The sequence below is a fragment of the Idiotropiscis lumnitzeri genome, chromosome 21, assembly GCF_059441095.1.
Source record: "Idiotropiscis lumnitzeri isolate Australia: NSW breed Sydney's pygmy pipehorse chromosome 21, RoL_Ilum_1.0, whole genome shotgun sequence".
Classification (NCBI taxonomy): Eukaryota; Metazoa; Chordata; class Actinopteri; order Syngnathiformes; family Syngnathidae; genus Idiotropiscis; species Idiotropiscis lumnitzeri.
Window position 1 is genome coordinate 3373712 of NC_142411.1, and position 22558 is coordinate 3396269.

The 22558-nt window shown below is 43.9% G+C and overlaps 3 protein-coding genes across 6 annotated transcripts; 1 reads left to right on the forward strand and 2 right to left on the reverse strand.

Annotated features, from left to right (window-relative positions):
• Nucleotides 1-136: 136 nt before the first annotated feature.
• moxd1l (monooxygenase, DBH-like 1, like) lies at nucleotides 137-5000 on the reverse strand. The gene is made up of 13 exons (XM_088285681.1): nucleotides 4699-5000; nucleotides 4488-4634; nucleotides 3016-3168; nucleotides 2832-2915; nucleotides 2467-2622; nucleotides 2280-2382; nucleotides 1992-2164; nucleotides 1830-1918; nucleotides 1656-1752; nucleotides 1129-1188; nucleotides 947-1056; nucleotides 758-857; nucleotides 137-633 (listed from the first exon to the last, which is right to left on the reverse strand). The coding sequence occupies exons 1-13, from the start codon at nucleotides 4966-4968 to the stop codon at nucleotides 472-474; spliced, it is 1704 nt and encodes a 567-aa protein (XP_088141807.1). The 5' UTR covers nucleotides 4969-5000; the 3' UTR covers nucleotides 137-471.
• A 715-nt stretch (nucleotides 5001-5715) lies between these two features.
• snx9b (sorting nexin 9b) lies at nucleotides 5716-16097 on the forward strand. Of its 3 annotated transcripts, XM_088285683.1 has the most exons (20): nucleotides 5716-5838; nucleotides 5984-6158; nucleotides 7410-7496; nucleotides 8532-8606; nucleotides 9296-9427; nucleotides 9804-9881; nucleotides 10665-10833; nucleotides 11916-12039; nucleotides 12276-12360; nucleotides 12488-12613; nucleotides 12684-12801; nucleotides 12897-13027; nucleotides 13104-13207; nucleotides 13290-13393; nucleotides 13471-13548; nucleotides 13647-13723; nucleotides 14301-14390; nucleotides 14568-14682; nucleotides 14768-14859; nucleotides 14983-16097. In XM_088285683.1, exons 2-20 carry the CDS (start codon nucleotides 6144-6146, stop codon nucleotides 15028-15030), a joined length of 1848 nt encoding a protein of 615 aa, XP_088141809.1. In that variant the 5' UTR covers nucleotides 5716-5838; nucleotides 5984-6143; the 3' UTR covers nucleotides 15031-16097. The 3 variants fall into 3 exon arrangements, with proteins under 3 accessions (XP_088141809.1, XP_088141808.1, XP_088141810.1); XM_088285682.1 differs by lacking the exon at nucleotides 5716-5838 and having other exon boundaries at nucleotides 5849-6158; XM_088285684.1 differs by lacking the exons at nucleotides 5716-5838; nucleotides 9804-9881 and having other exon boundaries at nucleotides 5849-6158.
• Nucleotides 16098-16792: 695 nt separating this feature from the next.
• LOC148316483 (angiopoietin-4) lies at nucleotides 16793-21373 on the reverse strand. 2 transcript variants are annotated; one of them, XM_088285686.1, is made up of 9 exons: nucleotides 21210-21373; nucleotides 20313-20516; nucleotides 20022-20237; nucleotides 18982-19101; nucleotides 18518-18632; nucleotides 18290-18427; nucleotides 17670-17886; nucleotides 17362-17557; nucleotides 16793-17287 (listed from the first exon to the last, which is right to left on the reverse strand). In XM_088285686.1, the coding sequence occupies exons 2-9, from the start codon at nucleotides 20457-20459 to the stop codon at nucleotides 17141-17143; spliced, it is 1296 nt and encodes a 431-aa protein (XP_088141812.1). In that variant the 5' UTR covers nucleotides 20460-20516; nucleotides 21210-21373; the 3' UTR covers nucleotides 16793-17140. The 2 variants fall into 2 exon arrangements, with proteins under 2 accessions (XP_088141812.1, XP_088141811.1); XM_088285685.1 differs by having other exon boundaries at nucleotides 20022-20516.
• Nucleotides 21374-22558: the final 1185 nt, after the last annotated feature.

The window sequence follows — 22558 nt, forward strand, 5'->3', positions numbered from 1 at the left end:
TGTTAGTGTGAAAATTCATATTCCCCGCCCCTCTTTGCTCTTCCATCTTTCTTTCCATGGTGTGCACACACTCACAAATGACAACGAGGCACTCTAAACCACCTCATGCATTTTTTTTTAATCAGAAAAACTGCAATGGTGAAAAACTATTTAATGCCACACACAGTATAGCTCCACAAATTAGTAACTACATAGTCTCAAGTCTTTTCATGATCAATTAGTGCATTTCCTCTACCACAACTATTAGTTCACTGAATATATTAGTGCTATATGGTATTTCAAAATTATATAAAAAAAAATCATTAATCTAGTTTTGATCCTAATTATTATTGTGGTACAATTGATAACAAGGACAATAATCGCATTTTATCACCAGTGCAAACTACAACCACAAGAATAAACGCCTAGCGCATTTAAATGAATCTCCTAAAACTGAATATTATTTATTTTATTGCTAAACAGGCGACATCTTCAGAACGAAACCATCCAGACGAGCACCAACAGGACTGCCGCTTGAATCCAAATGCCGGATGTGCATTTGCTCGCCTCATTGCCGGTGTGGTGCTCACAGCGGAAAGTTGGCGTTTCCATCATATCCTTGACGAGACCGTACGGATTCACGTGGAGCTGGCTCTGTCACAAAGCACACAAGTGAGAACTTACTAGTTTTATGACGATGACATTTGTACAAGTTTGTGATTTTAAATATTGAACTCCGATCCGACTTTGAGCAGAACGAGTCCCAAGTGACACTTACATCCTTTGTTAATACAATTTGAATTTGCGACAAGTTCTTCACCGCGTTCTCATACTCCACGATTTCCGTTTGGTTTGAAACCGAGCCTCCCAGAGGAAATCTGTTGGGAATTCACAGCAAATAATTAGACAATCTTATTATTAAAGTATCGGTGAGTCGCAGAAAGTCGGGCCGGCCGCAGACTCTCACTGGTGGTTCAAGTTTGACATATTGGGCCGGCTGATACATGCTACAATCTCGATTTTGGGGTAGAAGAGCAGGAAGGCCAGGCACATCTCGTCGGTGCTCGCCAATCCCATCTGTGGAAAGGCACAGATGCGCTTTGCCAAAAGATGCTCTTTTCATGATTGCCATATTTTATGAACACCTACCTGTGTCGCTCCTGTCCTATCAGACGTACTGTAGGAGCACTCCACCACGATATCGTCTCCCTGTAGCACACGAGACGTCACACATTGAAAAGCCGATAACGCTATTTAACTATATATGCGCTTTTAGCGTAATTATTGATTATGAATGGTTGCTGTTGCTGGAAGGGAACTTTACATTAGAGTGGGCAGGCTGTGCAGCCATCAATGTGCCACCACATCCCATTTACAGCTGCGCCATAATAGTGAAAGGGAGACAGGTTGTGGGGGGGAAGCCAACCAATGGCGAGAATGAATAAGGATGGCTATATGAGTGTGTATTTGTGGCAGTTGAGTGGGGTGTGGTTTCAGTGGACACACCCACATCATTGGAGAGTGGCTTCATTTTTTAGGATTTTAAAGCGTCATTTTATATTGGCATAATTGCAGATTTTTTTTTTTTTTTTTTTTTTTTTTTTTTTTTTTTAACTCAGTAAAATATTTTAAGTGTCACGTGATGTCGTGTAAACTTAACAAGCAAGCAGGCTCACCGGCTTGATGGTCTTGATACTTCCCAATTTGGTAATCTCTTGCAGGTTGAAGTCATAGTTGAGATTCATGGTGACGAAACCTAATTGCTCCCCATTTCTATCGCCAACAAGCAAAACTTTGTCATCGGCAACGCCATCGGACTCGCCGTCCAGACCATAATCTCGCTTTCTTACCTGAAATGTCCCACTCGGACCTCTCTCCCGGCTGTGTGAGTGTGCATCATCACAGCAAAAACTTGCAAGTCCGGCACAGGATTGATGATCTGGATCGGCACAAATGTAGATGCAGGAAAGTCGAAATACCACGCGGGTTAGTCACATGACTCGACTCCCTACCTGAGAAAAGAGACTTGTATTACACACGCCGTAGCTGTGGAATTTAGTCGCTCGAGGAGGGATGTCGTAGTCGATGTCACGAGACGGCGACACACCCGTGGTCAGGATGCCGATGTCATGCGGTCGCAGTTGATCTGTGTAGTGCAACTTCAGACCTGAGCTGTCGTTCCTGCCTACGGTGGACAGACCATACCCAACAGTGAATGTGACCAATTCTCGGCGTAAAACATAAAAAAAAAAAAAAAAACTGCAGAAGTTACCGATACGTTGAGAGTCAAAGCGATGTACCTGATTCGTTGTTTACGTTGTTGTAATGGATTTCCAGCCGATAAAACGCATCGTCGTCCAAACCTCCGATGGGAATGCCGGTGTTTTCCGGAAGCTCAAATATCTGCGATGGCGAATGGAATTGATTAACGCACCAAGTGAAATGAGAAAAGGTGTCCGAGAATTCACGAGGCGGACACGCTCGGACCTGGCCTCCGACAGCCCAAGCGGCAACGATGGCGTAGCAACGGTCGCCGAGGTGGCCCTGGTGGCATTCGCCGTCATAGGCCGTCGTCACGTATGACGGGCAGCTGTACAGTAGCATGTGATGGACCAGGTCACGGTTCTCGATCACCGGCTCAAACTGGAATGAAATTCATTAGAGTCAGCCTTGACGGATGGCAAGAATTCAATTTTTAAAAATTTGTGTGAAATGTAAACGTGAAAACAAAATGTAAATATATATATATATATATATATATTTATATATATTTTTTAATTTTATTTTTTTATTATTTTTTTTTTATTTTATTTTTTTTTATTTTAATTCAGCCAAAATATTAAGCAAGCAACCTGAATGATATGATGCTTGCTAATCAATGGTGGAAACTTCATGACTCTGCAGTGGTAATAAGTGTCCCGCGGAGGGATGGTGATCTGCAAAAAAAAAAATCAAAAATAGTTTTGCAACACTTGCAGTATATTTGTCGAGACTTGCTTATTGCCAAGCGGAATGACAACATGATTTTCTTCCTACATTTTCCATTGTGGCACTGATATAATTTCCATTTGCCGCCGTGGTTCTGGTGACAAAATTCAGTAGGTTGACTTCTTTTGTGCCGGCGAGAGCCGCGTGGAACCCGATCTCATCCGTCGTTCCATAAGCATAAATCAGCTTCATGGCTTGGGCCTAGCGACATTTAAAAAAAAAAAAAAAAAAAAGACACATTGTTATCAAATCATGATCATTGACTGCGCTGGTGTTGGCGCGTAACCAAGTGACGTCGGGTCATCTTTTCTTTCCTCAAAAGCGTCTTGGATTACGTACATTTAGAAGAGAACAAAACAGTGTTGCTATGGCGCTCGCTCATGTCCGAATGCACGAAGGAACGTCATCTTATGGACGCATTCAGTGGAGCGTAACAGGAGGAGACCCAGAAACTGAAGTGACGTGAAATTTGAGCTCGACAAAGGACAATTAAAATCTTCGACACAATAGAATGAAATTGCAAAGTGCAAAAGTGGAAAACTCCACGCTGAGAAACAACAAGTGAGAAGTAATTCAACTTGCTTTAGACGCTGCTGATTAGAAATTCATATTTATTAAAAAAATTAAAAGTATAAAAATCGATTGATTGGGGAGAGGAACTCCCGACATGCTATCATGATACTTTGACAACAATATCAAAAGTATCACGATACGGCATTTTAATCACCGCTCACAGCAAAGCATCAAGATGTGAGTCAGGCTGAAAATATTACATTTATTATTCGAGGTTAAAGCAAAGTAATAGCGGGCAATATTATAAATTAAGTGAGAAATTTGGAAATGTTTTTTTTAGCACTTCACGGATGGCGATATTGATATTTGATGATACATTTGGTATCAATTTTATATTTTGTCCCGCCTTTTTTTTTTCCCATTTCATTTTGACCCACGCCAAATGTTTGATGTCATTCAAATTTAAATTTGTAGATGTTTAATGTCTTAGAACATGAAATTAATTAATTCAATTGGACGATGCAGTCAAATTAATTTTGAAATGTAAATAAATGACGTGCAAATTTGTAACACTCCCAACGTGTAATGAAAAATTTTTAATGCAACAAAATTAAACATTTAAATTAATTATAAATGTAATTAAATAAATTGTGTCCACACTCTTGTTGTATTTAATTTAAAAGTAAAAAAAAAAAAAACGTTTTAAACAAATCAGAAATTAATTCCGGTAAAATGTATCGCACCACTTCTAATGTTAAATCCAGCATCCAACCAAATTGAATTTACCGAATGTAATGTCGTATATTGTGTAACTGTTTTGCGCTGGTACAATTTATATGTGATTTGAGTCGGCATAACAAATGACAATCCTTTTCTCGATTGTCTTGGAGAAATAAAGGTTAAAAAAAAAAAAAAAAAAACTCAACATCTCCCGCTCCTCGTGTTTATTATTACTCAGTCGTATTCAACAGGCGTAAAATAAAAAAAGAGTTTGGCGTTCCGCTTACGGTGATGGGGAGGTCTTGGTCATCGCAAGTTTGCAAGGCCCTGGAAAAGGTCATGAGAGTTTGCCCGTTGCTCTCATTGAGGGCCAGCAGTGTGTAGCTCTGCTGCAGGTCCTCTATGGGGTAGCTGTTCTCCGTGGAAAAATAATCCTGCACGGAGCAAAAACCTTGCATGACAAAACAAATCTGGCCTCATTTTGACCCCGTCACTTACTTTGAAGTAGTTTCCGCCGGGCCCGACTCCCCCCATGACGAGATCGGCCCCCGTCATGTCTCCGTTGGGACTCAGGCCGAAGCCGATCCAGCCGGTGGTGTTGACGATGAATTTCAGTGTGATGTTGCCCTGCTGGTCATCATCGAATCCCCACTTGATGCAGACCAGGTGGGCGTCGTCCAGGTAGTCCATGAAGGGCAGGTTCGGATCTGAAGCCTGCGCTGCTTCGGTCCAGACCAGACACAGGAGAGGAAGGAGAGCGAGCATCATGTCCCACTGAGTGCTTCGGACTGAGCCCAGTGTGTGCCCGGGAGTCAAATACCTTCCCGGTCTTTTGACACACCTGCAGCGCTAGATGAACCAACGTGATACGTTCCCGGGCCAACCCGTCATACCGTAAACTACACCCTTGGCCAACTCCCTTATCATCATCCCCAGTCATCATCTATCACTTATATACTCAGATGGTTGAATTATGAGCTGGTGTTGACAAAAATGTAAAAAAAAAAAATACAAAATGAAAAGACCCCCCAAAAAAATAATAAATACATTTTTAAAAAAGCAGGGACGTGCGGTCATAGGTGAGGCAGGGCCGTCCCCTAAGGGCGTTTTCTACAAAAAAAAATGAAAGCGTTGTTTGCAGCTCACAGGAAATTGAAGCCATTCGTTGCAGAACCCAGGACATTACATTCACGCAGTATTGATTGTATTATTTTTTTAATAATATTTGTCAAGTTTGTTCCTTTGCAGCAGAGGCAAAACATGGGACAGACGACACTTGGACTTGTAATGCATCTTTTAGCCAGCGGAGGGCGACACTAACATAAAAATGATCATTGCAGGGTTACGTTGTTGTTTTTTTCTAAGAACAGACGTTTTATATTAACTCGGATTACTGAAAATTATTGCTCCACAATATATTCAGCCCTTACATTTGTGTTTAATCGTATTTTTAATTTCTTTGTTTTTAGATTTTATTCCACTTCTTCATACGAAAGCAAAGCCTGCTAGAGTAATCTTGACACAATGTCAAAATATTCACATATACATTTATTTTTTTTTTAAAAGCTGTTTTTAAAACTGCATGTTGATGACAGGAGCGATCGGGTCCACCTTTCCGGTTTGCCTCGGCGGGTGCAGGCAGGTCACTCCCTCCCCGTTACCAGCATACTCGAACACACACACAGCTCGGGGCGAACCCGCAACCGACGCGGAGCTTGCTTGCTTGCTTGTCACTTTCGCCATTTTTGCCCTTTTAAAGTGTTTTCTTCGCGCTTGTTTACAGGAACCGATGTGTTTACGTCACGCAGAAGAAAAGCGGCGGAAGGAAATGGCCAGCTGAGTTGGGGGAAAAGCCTCCAAACGGACTGCTGGGGCCTGCTTCTTTTTTTTTTCTTTTCTTTTTCTTTTTTTTTTTTTTTTGGTAATGATTGATCAATGCTTCGATGATGGCACTGAAGGTAAGCTCAGCAACGTTCCCAGGCTGCAATAATAACTGCGACGTCGTCTCGATTCCCTTCAGCCTGACTGACTGTTGCAGTTTCTCGCATTAGCTTCACAGTAACTTCGAAAGTCAAAGTTACGAAGCGAGCCGCCCAGACGTGAAATGATTCTTGATTCCAAACGTGTGCTTGATTCTCGAGGTGACTATGCGCAGTAGTAGATGACGCGAATGTTTGGCCGAACGTGGAAATGTGTCTCATTAAGAAAGAGTCTTGTGACATTTTACTACCTTTCAAGTGCGGGTCACTTGCTATTCGCGGTGCACTCTGGGAAATGGAGTCTTTACGTGTTAAGCGCACTAAAGCTAACTCAATTTTATGACGTGTATTTTTTTTTTTAATTTAAAGCTTCAGCAATGCATTAATTTTGAAAATTAAATAAATAATAACCTAAATTAATAGTGGTATAAAATATTTCCTGAGCTCATTCATTGGAGACCAGGCTAGTTAAATTATAAGCAAGTGGACAGGTTAAACATAAAATGATTTGTGCATTTCCAACAAATAGTTTGTTTGTCAGTGTTATCAGACTATTTCCTGGTTCGTGGTGGATGTTGAACAGACGGGGGGAGCCATTATGATAGTAATCTTGTGTCCGGATCCTCAAACTTGTTGTGGGTTCCTCCTTGGGCCCCATGCACCACACTTCTACATATTTTTATAGAAATAATAATCCAATCTTTTATGATGTCTAAATGATTGATGTAAAAAAGTTCATTTGAAAAGCTAAGATAGCGCCAGCCCAAAACTTTTGCACGGATAGAAATGTTTAAATCCTCCCGTTTTCGGAATTTGACACATGACAGGGAAGAGTGTTGACAACTCTCTGAATGATTAAAAAAAACATCAAGTAATTAAAATGACGCTTCAGGATTGTAGAAAATGTGACATGTGCACACCCAGGGCCAAGACTATGTGGCGCTCTAAACTAACCATGTAAAATAATTTACAAAGTAAATATGAAAGGTCACATTCCTCACTCGACATAAAGTGACTAGTAACGTGTAAGACTTTTTGTACTTGTTTTTGGTCGACACTGCTATCCAGTTACAAGTCAGCAGAAAACAGACCAAGGCGAACTAGTTTGTCCCGTTTCATTGCGAGTGCACTTCTACTCTACTGTTATGTTTGTATATGCTAATTTTATACCGCCTCCAGAGAAATGTCTGAAAACAAACAAAAGTGTGCCTTGTCTGTGTTTGTGCTCAGGCACAGGTTTTATATGACTTCACTGCGGAGCCGGGAAACAATGAGCTGACGGTGAAAGAAGGCGAAACGGTCACGATCACCAATCAGGTGAGTTGGCGTCTATCTGCTTGTCGTCCGGTGTCCCCCCCAAAAAAACAAAAAAAAACAGGCCTCTCAAGGTGTTCACTCGTGATTGAACAGGAGTGTCACAAAAAAAAAAAAAAAAAAACACTGGCCGAAGGAAGGAAGCAACAGGGCCAACGTGATGTCATCGCAGTCGGAGGGCCAATAGTTCAAAGGTCGCTTCGCTGTGTTCACTGGGCCGCATACTTTTCAAAGTCTCACTTGAGCCACTGAGACGGTTGGAAGTGAACGCTGTCACTGCAGACTGCTTCCAACATGTTCTTCCTCTATAGCGCTCGTGCCTTTTAATTAAAGGAATGTGCACTTTTTAGGAGAAAGGCTTGGGCGTCCTTGTACACTGCGACGTTGTTGTGTAATCAAAACACGTCTTGATGTGAAACCGATTTGTGGTCCAAAAAAAAAAAAAAAGTGAACCGCACTGAATTCATGACATCAACTTTGACTCGACATTTGTCAATTACAAAACTTGTCAGTTGCGCAACCGCGAGGAACGCAAGTCTGTCTTCCACAGACTGCAATTTTAACATTCTTGTGACAGAACAAGTTAACTGCTGTCATCTCAAATTGAGATTAAATTATTTTATTTTAATTTCCAATAAAGTGGAATTAGTGGACATTTTTTTTTTAAATACAATAAGGAAATGTTTTTGCATTGTCAACTGGGGAATCCTTTTTCTAGCAAGCCGTGACTCGTTTGGCAGCTAGCCAGCGAGACACGGCTTACATGAGCTCCTTTTGGAAATTTTTACCGCCCTAAAAAAAAAAAAACAATCATGTACAGTGCTCATGCTTCCGACGTTTTACAAATTGAGCTCTCGTGACGTATGCTGCTGAAATAAAATGTAAATTAAAACTAGCCTTTGTAGTTTTATTTATTTATTTATTTTTTTTACAAAAGAATTATTGGCAAAGTTCACTGCTTAGAAACAAATTGGTCTAACAAGCTGACCTTGAACTGATTTATTGATTCATGCCGAATGTGTCTAATTTGGATTCCAGCACATTGGTGGTGGCTGGATTGAAGTGCAGAACTCCCGAGGGGATGTCGGACTCGTGCCTGAAGACTACATAGAAGTGAGAGCAACACACATACACGCGCCTAAAATGTCACACATCCTGTACTGTATGCTAAATAAAAAGCGAAGTTGGCCGCCCGCCCGAAAGCGAAATCTCAACAGGATGCGCCTCCTCGAAAGTTGTGCTGATTCGGTCGTCTCCGCTCATCCGTTTGACCCTCTGGAGTCCGTCGTGGTGCGCTCAAAAGTCAAGGCTGACTCCATATCGACATATCAAGCCATGTTTTCGTCCGTCTTTGGCGTTCAAGCTACACACAAAAAGGCCTTGAGGTGCTCATTGTCATTTGTTACAAGGTTGCGAGGCAATCTTTTATTTATTTTTTTTTTTTTGAGGTTGCCCGACGTGAAAATGAAGTCAAGGAACAAACAGCCTGTTGCGAAAATGCTCGAACTGGGACTTGTCAAGGCCTCCGCCGAAGTTAAAATTTTGCTTTCCGTCGCTGCGCCCAGCAATGACGAAAACATTCACATTATGAGTTGTCTGTTCCATTATATTGTGATTATCCTCATGAAAATCCCGGCACACGTGCGCCTTTATTGCATTAAAAGAAGCACACGCAATTGGTCTGGCAGGTTCGTGCTGTTTTTTTTTGTGTTAAAGTCCAGCGGAACGTCGTCGCGTCGCTCCAGAGGAATGCACCTGTAAAAGTCATAAAGTGTCGGCTCGCAATTGTTTCCCCTCCGCAGCTCAACAAGTCGGCCCTCCCGTCGTTCCCCGCGACAGTCGCCGCGCCGCCGCCCGCCAACGTCGGGAACATCGCAAATTCGGATCTGTCCTTCTTTGACGCCTTTGCGCCCGCGTCGACGCAACAAAACCAGGTAATGTGCATACGCTACCCCTTTTGTTTGTTTTCTGTTTTATTTTTATTTTTTTTGTTGTTTTTTTTTTTGCAACCCACACGAATGCAGAAGTGAGCGCTCCCCGTATGTCACGCAGCTTGTGTCATGTATGCATTTTTTTGCATCGAGGGAGGAAATGAGCTGGAGCAGGAAGTGGCAAGGAAATGAGTGTACTGCTGCATCAGAACAAATCTGGCCAAAGAAAGCGGATGAGTCAAGAAGCATCCGCCCTCAGTTTCAAACTCACACACGTTCCCTTTGCCTTTTTTTTTTTTTGTTCTCCTTCCACCCCCTCCCTCAACCGCTTGGCTGTCTTCGCCTTGTGATGATGTCACCTTCTCTCCCTTCCCTCAAGGTGGACGCTAGGGGCTTGAGCCCCCAGCCTGACACCCCCGACACCCCAGTTTCCCCCTACCTCACTTCCCCTGATGAGGTAACCGCCACTCAGGGTGCTCCAAACCTCCATTTTTTTTTTTTTTTGCACCCATTTGGATCTATCGGCCCCTCCCTAACTGCCGCCCGTTGCCTGTGCAAAGCATGACCTCACACTAACTGTTCATTGCCCGAAACGCACTTTTTTTTTTTTTTTTTTTTTTTTGATTGTAGAATCAGCACCTTAGCGCTCATGATCAATGTATTGCAAATCATTAGGGCTTACTATGAAAAAAAAAACTCTAAAGTGGCTGGAAAAGGGGGAAAAAAAACGACACACCCTTCTTCAAATGCCAGATTTTGTGATGTTTAAAAAAAAAAAAAAATCGCATGACCAAGAATTGAACAAATCTCTCTCTCTCTCTCCCAAAAAAAAAAAAAAAAATTAAGTTTTAGATTTATTTGTTTGGGTCGTATTTTTATTTATTTTTTGGATCGCATTACACTGGCATTCGGATAAGGGTGTGTAGACTTTTTATATCCTCTGTATTTTCTGGAAAACTCTGTTAATGTCATTCAGATCATACGATTGCCGGTGCATTTTTTTTTTTTTTTTTCCCCCTCCTCCTTGTGTAAGGAAAGACTTACCCGGTCTGCCTTTTGTTAGCGCTGAGCTAATAGCGACTTACAAAAGGCAAGTATGTCCTGCGATGCATGTCAAGGCCTTCAAGGTTTTCGAGCGCATGCTTGGCAACTGTACAATCGGATACATTGAAATAATAACCTTACGTTACTTTTTTTTTGTTGTTTTTGTTTTTGTTTTTTTGTTTTTTTTACTTTGCAGGTTAACAGCAATGGCAACGATCCGTGGTCCACGTGGAACGCGGACCCCTCGGCGGGCGCCTCCAACAACTGGGCGGCCAATCCGGAGGGCACCCAAACGGGCAAGGCGGCCGCGGGCGACGCCTGGGCCGGCGCCAATCAGGGCCACCCTCAGGCCTACCAGGGCCCAGGTAAAACCGTCTGGAGGGAGGTTTTTTATTTATTTATTTATTCTCAAGGGGGTGACATTGACATTGAATACAGAGCAGAATCTATAACTACATGTTTTGAATGCGACGTTGATTAAGTCGTCCTAACAATTACTCGCCAAAGATTGCATTTCCACTCCAGCTGCCTAATGATTCTCAGAAGTGTTTTTTTTTTTTTTTTTTTTCCGTGCAACTTGACACAAATGAAATATGTCGCCCTCGTACCAAAAAAGAATCTCCAGCTGTGTGTAGTCTGACACAGCGAATTTTTTTTTTTTTTTTGCCAGGCAGTGGAAAAGTTGGACTCACGCATGAGTCAAGCAGGCAAACTTTACGCCTGACCTCAATTCCGACCATTTTGTTTTTGTGAAAGGAAAACAACAACGGAACAGAATTAACAGACACTTTTCCTCTTTTGTTCCTCTCTCTTTTCCAAAAGACATCTACCCTTATCCTTACCTTATTGATTACGCAGGTACCCAATGCATGGTGTGCCCATGACCGTTATTTCTTTTGGAGGGCAAATATTAAAAGCATGCAACGACTTTTTGGTTTGAATATTAACACTTTTTAAAAAAAATTTTTTTTTGCAAAGCCGACTCACGTCAAGTCCCTCTTCAGCAGTTGTTTTCTAACGTGCCTGTCGTGTTGCTGTTGAAATGCGTCCGATTGCTTGCGGCCGGATGATTTGCATCAGGGACGACTCATTATGCTCGTAGATATTTGCTTTGTAGAGTTTCGGTGAGGTTTGAAACTACTTCTCAGCTATTAACTTTTAAAATGTTTTTTTTTTGTAATCTGTTCTAGCTGGAAGTACAAAATATTGATCTAAATTCCTTAATGTGAATTTACATTTTTTTATTTCATTTTTTTTTTTCCAAACAAAAAGTAGCCCTGAATGTCTGCACTCTGTCGTGGACCAAATTATAACCAACACAAAAACCAGAGAGCTGTCTATGCTCTGCATCCAATTTATCAGACATGCCAACGAAGGCAAAGTGCAACGTGTTGTTCCAGAGCACGCAAGGACAACGCCTTTGACATCGGCGTCCATTTTGTTCCAGGAGCCGACGACGACGAGTGGGACGACGAGTGGGACGACAAGTCCAACACAGGTTACGGCGAAGCCGAATCGGGGGATGGCAACGCCATGCAGCGAGGCGGCGCTCACGCGTCAATGAAACTCAAGTAAGGTTTTGTCGTTTTTGTGCGTTTGGTGCAATACGTGAGGTCGCCGGGTGGGCGGTGTCGTATTGAGCTTTTTTCAATTAATTAATTTTTTTGCCTAGAATTTTTTTCTTTGATTTTACTGACATGCTTTTATTTTGAAGGTCTGATTTTTGACAGGCTGATGTTGCCGCTTGTTTAAAAAGTTTACGTTTTTCAATTGTCACCACGTCGTCACGTTTCCGTTTGCGTTCCAGGTTTCCCGGGTTCTCAAAATCTGGTCCCGAGTTGTACCTCCTATGCAAGCAGATTGCAAAGGGCAAGGAGAAGCTACCAATCTATGTGGGTTCAATTTTCATTTTTGTTCGTTACACTCCCCAAAAATATTTTCTGCTCCAAAATCTTGCTTTGGAGGTCCCCGGAAAAAAAAAAAAAAAAAAAATCAATGGACTTGTTTCTGCAAGCGCAGATGGGCGAGGTTGGCCCGGTGTGGCTTTACCCGGAATCGCAGCTGGACTGTGTGGTGGCCGATCCCAAGAAAGGCTCCAAGATGTACGGCCTCAAGAGCTACATCGAGTACCAAATCACACCCAACGTAAGCGACGCCCACCCTCTCTCGCCGTGTCATGTGCGCTGGTGTGTAACTTGCCGCCATGCCCTTTCAGACCACCAACCGACCCGTCAATCACAGATACAAGCACTTTGATTGGCTGTACGAGCGGCTCCTGGACAAATTCGGCTCGGCCATTCCCATTCCGTCCTTACCGGACAAGCAGGTAACAGGTGAGTGTCGCTCTCGTCGCATCTTTTAGCAACATGCCGGTTGCCAAGGAGACGAGGTTGCCCCGCTGACACTTTTTTTTTTTTGTCTGCGCCAGGGCGCTTTGAGGAAGAGTTTATTAAGATGCGAATGGAGCGGTTGCAGGGCTGGATGAGCAGGATGTGCCGGCACCCGGTCGTTGCCAGCAGCGAAGTGTTTCAGCTCTTCCTCTCGTATAAGGATGAGAAGGTACGCCGTCTCTTCGTTTTTCCGAAATCACAATTGTGCCGCCCGAGCCACGACGTGTCGCGTTCCAATTTTGCAGGACTGGAAAATGGGCAAGAGAAAAGCCGAAAAGGACGAGACGGTGGGAGTGATGATCTTCGCCACGATAGAGCCCGAAGCCGCCGACTTGGATCCGATCGAAGTGTGAGTGGAAGAATCACAAAGCTGGCATCAAACGGCGACACGAAACGCTCACCGGGCGTGTTTTTTTTTTTTCTGCACACAGTGAGCAGAAATGCGAACAGTTCAGCAGGTTCACCAAAGCGATGGACGACGGTGTGAAGGAAGTCCTCACAGTGGGTCACGAGCACTGGAAACGATGCACGGGCCGTACGTACACGAAATCGCCTTGCGTGTTCGACCGCCGGTCCTCTCCGTTAAATCCGATTCAATCTCTGTGAATTCAGCTCTGCCAAAAGAATACCAACGAATCGGTAAAGCCTTCCAGAACCTCTCCTCGGTGTTCACCAGCAGCGGATACCAAGGTACTGCCATGCCATGCAACAATGTGCAAGATTTTTTTTGCATTTTAATGCAATTTAAAAAAGAAAATAAAAAATAATAATGCATCTTCTTCCTGTAGGTGAGGAAACGCTGACAGATGCCATGACGGCCGCAGGGAAGACTTACGAGGAGATTGCGCAGTTGGTCGCAGAGCAGGTTGGTGCGATTTGCAAATGTCGCGGAATTTCAAAGTGGCGTTCTCTGTCAAGTCGGACAACAAAGCAGCCGTATTATTTATTGATATATTTTTTTTACCCACCATTTTGTCTTCACTTGTTCAGCTGCTCCTTATTTTGCTTTAGACATGACTGAAATGTTTTTGTTTTTTTTGTTGGCGACTCCTAAAAGCGATCTTTTGTTTTGCTGCGGCACGAATTGTGTGGTAAGGCTGAGCCGAGCCAGACGGGCACCTCTAGTCACCCTTGTTTATTTATTTATTTTTTGATCTCTGAAGTCTCACCATTAGATGTCCCGCTAGCGCCAAAAAGCAGGCGTCCGCTACATTCCGATAGATCCAATCTCATCTTTCCGGAATCTGCACTACTTGGACGCATATTGGCTCTCCTGCGTTCCCGCTTATCAGTCTTGTGCTACTTCCCGCTTAGATTCCAAGACATGTAACAATGCTCTTCCTTTATCTTGTACCCTAGACTTTTTGTTGGTTTATTTATTTATTTATTTTTTTAATGCTTGCATGTGATGTTTGTCCCTGTGCGCCTTTGATCCGATCCAGCCCAAAAAAGACCTGCACTTCCTCATGGAGACCAACAACGAGTACAAAGGTTTGCTTGGATGCTTCCCGGACACCATCGGCGTCCATAAGGTACGGCGGCAACCCCCCACGTTCAGAACGCCATCCCCGTTTGGCATTCTATCGATAGGCCGCAAGTGAGATTTGAACTGGGAGAGCCTTGGAACTGCCAGACAGACAATTTGATCAAAGCAGAAAATGATTTCTTTCTCTTCCAACGATTTTTGACCACATGTCTGGTTTTTGCAGGCCGCCATTGACAAAGTGAAGGAAGGCGACAAGTTGGTGGCCACCAGTAAAATTAGCCCTCAGGAAAAGGTCACCATGGCCAAACGAGTCAGCACCATGTCTTACGCGTTACAAGGTACGGCGCAGCGCGGCGCTTGGTGAGTGACTCGCCTCCACGTTCTCATCGTTTGGTTTTTTCTCGTCTCATTCGAATCGCCCAGCCGAGATGAACCACTTCCATAGCAACCGTATCTACGACTACAACCGGGTCATGCAGCTCTACCTGGAAGAGCAAGTCAAGTTTTATGAGACGGTAAAGAGCAATTTTGTCACGCCCTCCCCACCCCCCCTTTAGATAAATCCTCAGCCGCCCCCTAACGGCCTTTTTTTTTTTTTTTGGTTTGTTTGTTTGTTTCTGTTCCCTGTGATCCGGCAGATTGCTGCAAAGCTGAAACAAGCTCACAGTCAGTTCACGACGATGTGAAAGCAACTGTGCAACCGAAGAGCTCGACATCCCGCTTTTTCTTTTTTTTTTCTTCTTCTTCTTTTTAATTCCCTCCTCATCTCTTCGGCCGCTTTTTGAGCGCTAAATGGCTTTCAAAGCAGAGAGGCCCACCGCTGATTGCGGATGATGACACACAATTATTCTTCCTCTTTTTTTTTTTATAAAGCTCTGCGGGCTGGTGACGGGAACAAAACATGCAAAACCGCAGTTTCCACAACTGAGAAATAGTCGTGGCACTTTCAGCGCTTTAAAAACAAAACAAAAAAAAAAAAAAACAAACTCCCAATTGAAAATTGAGCAACATTTCCTCCGAAACTATTCTGTGCCTTTTCATTTCAAAAGTGTCTATTGGACGTTGTTTTCGGCGGCGCATCCCTCTTACAAAACGTGCGCGCGTGTTTGTGTGTCCCCCGCCTTCTTTCTTCCTGCGCTGCCTGTTCAGATGACAGGAAGCTCCGCCCCCTTCCTGTCCTCTACCCACGTGCCTTGTTGAGTTGAAATGAAAAACAAACAAAAAAAAAAAAAACGCTTCAATCCAATTTCCATTTTTTTTTTTTTTTTTTTGCATTTGTTGGACGTTTACATTTCAAGACCTAATGCGCATTTAAAGACTATGAATGAATGAATTCTCAATGCCTTTCATCTGATTGTGGCATTTTTATATGAAGGTGCAGGAGCTGTAGAGCACATACGCAATTTGTTTGTTTTTGCTTTTCACTTGCAATCAATCTCTTCCTCTTTTTTTTGGTTCACCTTGTTTTACTATCATGTGATACACATCTATCGTATATGTATAAATCCATATTTAATAAGCACGTTGACCGGCATCACGGGTGCATGTGTACAATCTAAGGAAAGCCTGTTAGATTTTTTTTGGGGGGGGCGGCGGGGGGGTCTGTTTCGGTCAGTGCAAACGGACCTCGATCGTCTTTGTAAAGGCAGACTTTAGCGAAGGTGCATCGGCTCTTACTTGTACACGTGTGCCTAATGAAGTGGCCGGTGAGTGTACAGTACATACGAATAAATATACACTCTTCGATCAGGTGCTTTTCTTGTCTTTTGCGATTTTTGTGTGTGAAGGAATACAAACGTAAATGGGTTGGATTTCTTAATAATTTTCCCCCTTCATTTGAGGCGTTTTATGTGCGATGAATCCTCGTCTTGTTCTCGGCGTCGGCGCACACTGAGGCCCTTATCCGCGCAGGGCAGATTCTTGCGGTCAAAGAAGGGGTTTGTGTCCAAGTGCGTGCATGCGTGTGCATGATGATGGTGGTGGTGAAAAAGAACTTGTCGCCCGGCGTGAGGCTCCCGCTGTCATTAGATGCAGCTGGAGACGGAACGTGCAAAGCGATTTGCTTTGTCAAGTCAATTAAAACCCGTGTAAAGTGCGAGTACGTTTGGCAAGTGGGTTAACAACCCTGACGATTTTCAATGAATGAATTCAAATAAGCACCTAAAAATCAAGCTGTTGTTTCCTCTCGCCTCTCAGGTCTTCTCTCCATTTCTTGCGTGCACTCATGGCGGATAACAAGGCGCTCTAAAAGTAGCCATGCCAGCCCACACCGCTCGTCCACATGTTAGCTGTCAAGTCTGACTTTAAAATAAATAAAATTTAAAAAAAATTAAATCCCTTTTTTTTTTTTTTTTTTTATGCTCTTAGGCCGTTCTCAGCATGACAAGCGCTGCACTCGCAACTATCAACGAGGCGCTCTAAAGCGGCCACACTATCTGATTCACTACACACGGTCAAATAGTTCATTTTATTTTCATAATTTTGCTATCATAGCTTCTGGCTAATGAAAACGCAAAATTGATCCACCTCACGAATTAGACAATTACATGAAAAACAATCATCCTCTGTATAATATGACTGGCCTTTTGTATTCAACTACCAAAATAAATCAATTTCTTTTTTAGCTGCACCTGTAGTTTCATTTCCATGATTTATCATTAACCTTAATTTTTGCTAACAAAAATAAAAACATCTAAAAGGTAGAAAATGAAAGTACAAAAAAAAAAAAAGAATCTGTCATGAAAAATGTCCATTAATTCAATGTCCATGTATTGTTGTTGCCATGGTAACCGTCGTTCAGGGTGATCGACGTTTTCGAAAGGCGCGCGGCCGGATCATCATGGCGACTTTGCGTAGCGAGTAATAGTCAGAGTCTTTCCACGAGTGCCACACGATCCCGTCGGGGCCCAGCTGACCTTTGCCCCTCGGCGTGTAGTGACCTCCCTGCGGGGAAAACGACAAGCCGCGCGGCTCAACGGGCGTTTTCCAATAAAATCACACTCAACTTGGACAATCACCCTGTAGTAGACGCCGTTGAGATTGGCGTAGAAGCACTGGCTGTACCACCACCCGCCGTGGGAGATCTCGGCGCAGATGTCGCCGCTGTCGGGCGTGCTGAAGCCGTGCTTGTCGTGGTACCAGCCGAAAGAGTCGCGCGCGCTGCCGCTGAAGCCCGACACGTGTAGACGGTACCGGTGCTCCTCATCTTCTACACTGAAATAAACTGCCGTCATGACTAACAAAATCCCTTTAGATGGCGGCGGAGAAAGACAAACCTGACTTCACCCTTGAATTGAATATGAATGTTTGCGGACGGAACGCCCACCTGAAGTGCTGGTAGAGCGCATGCTTGTGCTTGTTGCTCCAGTCCTCTAAATCTATTCGCAGGCTGTAATCCCCCTGGCCGCTCAGCTCGTGGATGTGGTCGTTGCCCAGCCAGAACTCGGAGTGGAGGTCGCCGAAGCCGGCCCTGTATTCGCGCCAGCTGCGGTCGAAGCTCACCGAGCCGTCCGCCCGCCTTTGGATCACCGTCCAGCCGCCACCTGCGCACGAGCGAAGCGTCACGCCAGGAAAGTCACTGTGGGGTTGCATGTTTTGTTTTTGATACACATTTTAAAGTAGTTGACAGCAATACATTTTACTTATCAAAAATAAAAATATATGTTGCCATGTCGATCTAATCTGCCCAGGGCCTTCTGAGTCATTTGAGCCGGGTGATGTCATTAGAAATAAAAGGACCATTTTTCAAATTTGTCAGCATGCAGGGCCTCGATGACCTCGGCATTTTTTTTTCTGTCCTCTGATTGGTGAGTCAGAGCCAAACCTGTGACAGCCGGTTTCAAAATACGTCTGTCGCCATCTGCAGTGTTGATGTGTTCTACGATGGCGACGTCATAGCGTGAGCATAAAGAAGTGGATTCGAATCAGAACAGATGTGCGACGGACCGTCGGTGTCCATATCGCAGTAGACCTCCACAGGCATGCCTGCAAGCGACGGCACCACGGTGTAGACGCCTGACCTCCTCACGCCGTTGTAGTAGATGGAGGTGCAGTCGATGGGACAGTTCCTCATGTGATGACTTTCTAAAGGAGGCGAAGAAGAGCAAGAAATGGGTTTGTGTCCGGCACCCCCTACTGGACGACGATGGTACTTTTGAAAAAGATGAAGCGTACCTGGGTGCAAGGCCTGCTGGGTACTCATGAGAGGGTTAGGACGGATGATGTTGATCAAACAATCGGGGCTCTTCTTCACGTGCTCCACTATTCGGCTGAGGTTGTGAACTTGGTTCTGAAAGTAGACGCCCAGCGTCAGGGGGAATTATTGTATGAATACGTATGAACTACAAGTTGTTCAACAATTAAAAAATACAGATACAATGTCAGATTTAAAAGTTTGTGACAAGCAAAAAAAAAGTGTTGTGAATGATTAAAAGAAAAAAAAAAAGACTTTTCTACATCATGACAACGAGGCACTCTAAAGAGGCCACAACAATGCAAATCCTGGTCCGCTTGCTGGCTGTGAAATCGGACTTTTCAAGTTTATTTTTTTCCTGACTTTTCACTTTTTCGTGTCCATCGATAACCGCTCATGATCTGTTTCGAAACCGCAAACATTTTTTTTTTTTGTGTGTTGGTACCTGCAGGTTGAGGATGAGCGTTCCCTGTAGATGCAGCAGGCTGGTGGCCTCGGCGTAGTGCACCTCCATCGCGTGGAAACGTTGCTCCATAGTAGCGTTGAAATGGTTTCCGTCGTCACGCTGGCTCCGTGCAAAACGACAAGGCGTGAACGTGATTGGTTAGCAACATTAGCGGTGAGGACAACACACACGCGCGCGCACACACACACAAGCGCGCACACGTGCCCCGAGGCCCCGTTGCCGGGCGTGACATCACGCGTCACGTGAGTCCACCTTTGGCTCAACGCCGTGTTTTCTCATTGGCTCAGTGGATCATGGCGCATGAGGCTAATCCTGTTAGTTAGCGAGGTCAAGGATATGTTAGTGGGGGGGGGGGGGGCGATCTGCCTGCTGCTTGCGACAATGTCAGAAAGAGGAAACAGCTAAAATGAGACGTTGAGGGGGAAAATAAAGACCGCTGTGCCACCAAAATGGGATTGGCTGCCACGTCAACTGACTCGTCTTTTGTCGCATCGCCCTTGAAAGCCAATCATACTTCAGGTGCAACTGTCAGATTTGGGATTGCGAGACAGTCTCGCTTTTAACACCACGTCGGTGTTAGAAGTGGTCTTGGCTTATTGACCGACTCGTCTTCCGTGTCGTTCTTGTAAACCAATCCCAATTCGGATCCCACTTTGGTGTCACGAGTACGACTAAGCCAGTTCCACTTCTGATGCCGAGGTGGTGTCAGAAGTGGGATTGGCTGCCCTGTCATGTCCTTATAAACCACGCCCACTTCAAATTTCACATTGGTGTCAGAAATGGGATCGTAAAGCAGTCTTCGTTTCAGAAGAGAGATTGGTTGCCATGTTGATGGACTCATTTAATATCTTTAGTATGAACTAATAATCCCACTTCAAATGTCACATAAGCGTCATAACTCGTCCAGCTTCTGACACCATGTTGGTGGGATTGTTGACTTCCATGTCAGCAGATTCTGACGCCGTATCATATCTTTTGGGCCAAAGAAGAAGCGGGTAGGGCGAAAAAGCCTTTCCCACCTGCAGCTCGAAGGCCTTGATGCGATGCCGATGGTTCCGGAGTTCCTCGCGCAGCTGTGAGATGGTCTCCTTCAGCGTGGCCATCTGCTGCTTGCGCTCCTCGTTCTCGTGCAGCCAGTAGGAAACCTCGTCGGTGCAGCGGAACATGTCGGGGCAGCGCTGCTCGTCCAGCTGCGGCAGCGTGGCCACCAGGCGGCACATGCCGTCCTCCATCAGCTGGAGGTTGGTGAAAAAAGATGCGGCGTCATCATATGTCGGCTTCGCTAACGTGTCACTTTGCTTTTGCATGACCTGGTTGGTGTACTCCCCGCATTGGGTGCCGCCGCCGCCGCCGTCGCGCTGCGTGGTGCCGTTCAGCTGCTCCGCCGTCGCCCCAGAAAGAAGCACCAGGAGGGCCCAGAGAGCCGAGCCCCGCGCCGGAGGTTCGGCCCACCGCATGGCTGCTTAGCGGGGCCGCGTGCTCGACTTCAACAGGTGAGGCTCTGCTGACTCAGCCTAGCGTGAGGAAGATTTTTGACCAAGGTTGCAAAATTACTCGCATTCAGGATACACAAACAGTAGTGCCTTGAGATACAAGTTTAATTCATTCAGTGATCATGCTTGTAACTCAAAACGTCTATACCAAATCATCTTTTTCCATTGAAATGAATAGAAATGCCATTTATCTCTTCTTCAATTTTTTGAATGGCCACTAGGGGGCAGTAGGATACAGACATACTATTATGTTAGTAATATTAGTTATTCTTTGCAGAGGATAAATAAAACATGCATTTCAGTTTTGTTACATTACCCTGTCTAACTCATGTCATTTCTCATTTTGTATTTGCATTAAGCTAGTGGATTTAAAGACAAAGTTAGGTGGTTGTTTCGTTTTAGTGTGCAAAATACAGCTCGAAGCCTCTTCTTTATTTTTTTTCGTTAGCAAAAAAAAAAAAAAGATCACAGGAGTAAAATTGTTTTCAAACTGTCAATTATGTACAATACCCGTTTCGATAACTTGGTACAAACTAGAAACGTGATTAAAATGTGTTCCCCAAATCATACTGAATAAAATAAAATCACCACATTTCGGACAGTCAAGTAAAAAAAACAGTTGCTTGGAAAATCTGCTCAGGTTCAATAACAAAATATTTGTACTTATTTACTTGCCATCAGATCATTTGTAGGACACAACGTAAACATACGGACCTCATTGAGAGACGACCTCTGACCCCATCCTGGGCCCTGCGCTTTGGGGTGGGGGCCCCTTTCCATGCTCCGCGTCCTCTTTTTTTTTTTTGCTGTTGTCACTCTGTGAGCTGCCGTGTGGCTGTTTGCGTCTTCTCGCGTCTTACTTTGCGCTCTCCCTTTCACTAGACATCTTAGGCCCCTAATCCTCCCCTAAGAGGATTCACGCGCAGCGAGAAAGAGCAAAGCAAATGGGGAGGTTGTGTTGAAATTAGAGGAGAGGGGATGTCCAGAAGAGGAAAAGGAAACACATTTGCTGTACTTTTATTTATTTTATTTTTTATTTTATATTTTTGTCCTAGAAAAAAATACAATCACAGTTTCAAGCGCTCGATTCGAAATGATTTTTACAAGTAACTTAAAAAGTCTTAGTGAGATTTAAATAAAATATTCCGGCATCTACCTGAGTATTTTATTCTGCCCAATGTTTCATTTGTAACATTTTTTTAAAGGAAAAAACTGTTTAATTTTAAAGTTTAATTTGTTCTGTGACCACAAAACACGTGCATGTCAAATCATCTTCCTCTATAGAAAGTAATGCAAATGCCATTATTCCGTTCCATCCTCACCGCACCTCCCCCAAAAAATTCCTAATATGCTTTTTTGAATAGGGAAGCCCTCTAGTATATTGCATTGACAATAATGACACAATTAAAAGTCAATCTAAAAACATTAAAATTAATAATAAATTCATAAATTATTTTTTACTTCATTCAATGGACTACTCTTTTTGAAATAAAAACAAAAAAAGCATTTTATTTTTTTTATTGATAAATTATCCCCCCGATAATTAATATATATATATATATATATATATATATATATATCACAAATATATTATATGCAAAATAATTCCATGCGCTAATCCCACTGTAAGTACACTAAAGTATTTTTCATTATGGCATGAGGAAATGAGCTGTAGCTTCCCTGCTTTTTGTGTGCATATTTGATGATATTTGTAGCCCCCAAGTAAAGCGTGCAGCAGGCCGACTAATCCTTCTCTTAGCTCCCGAGGGCCCGGCCCGGGGTGAGTGGGTGTATGAGGGGTGTTTATCCTATTATGACGCCAATCCTCTAGTTCCGCCGCTGGCTCCTCCGCAAACTCCACTTCCTCTCCGCTTACGACACTCCGCCCCTGACGTCACTTTGCTCGGGTGCACTGAAATATCAAGTGTGTCGTGACCTCAATCAGGTGTCTAAAATTGAGCGAGGGCGCTAGACAATGACAAAGTTGAGGCCTAGAGGTAAACACGACATGCAAACTGGAGGGTCAAACACCGGTTACGACCACCAGGTGGCACTATAATGCA

What these genes read in the sequence shown, in the direction of transcription:
- LOC148316483 (XM_088285685.1), bottom strand. Translation starts at nt 20,459, where the DNA reads ATGCGGTGGGCCGAACCTCCGGCGCGGGGCTCGGCTCTCTGGGCCCTC. An exon ending in CCAGCAGGCCTTGCACCCAG is followed by an intron (nt 18,428 to 18,517) that starts GTACGCTTCATC and finishes CGCCTCCTTTAG; the next exon opens with AAAGTCATCACATGAGGAAC. An exon ending in CTGCGATATGGACACCGACG is followed by an intron (nt 17,887 to 18,289) that starts GTCCGTCGCACA and finishes GCTCGTGCGCAG; the next exon opens with GTGGCGGCTGGACGGTGATC.
- snx9b (XM_088285683.1), top strand. An exon ending in CACGCGTCAATGAAACTCAA is followed by an intron (nt 12,040 to 12,275) that starts GTAAGGTTTTGT and finishes TTTGCGTTCCAG; the next exon opens with GTTTCCCGGGTTCTCAAAAT. An exon ending in AAGTCAAGTTTTATGAGACG is followed by an intron (nt 14,860 to 14,982) that starts GTAAAGAGCAAT and finishes GTGATCCGGCAG; the next exon opens with ATTGCTGCAAAGCTGAAACA.
- moxd1l (XM_088285681.1), bottom strand. Translation starts at nt 4,968, where the DNA reads ATGATGCTCGCTCTCCTTCCTCTCCTGTGTCTGGTCTGGACCGAAGCA. An exon ending in CTTGGGCTGTCGGAGGCCAG is followed by an intron (nt 2,383 to 2,466) that starts GTCCGAGCGTGT and finishes TCGCCATCGCAG; the next exon opens with ATATTTGAGCTTCCGGAAAA. An exon ending in ATACAAGTCTCTTTTCTCAG is followed by an intron (nt 1,919 to 1,991) that starts GTAGGGAGTCGA and finishes GTGCCGATCCAG; the next exon opens with ATCATCAATCCTGTGCCGGA.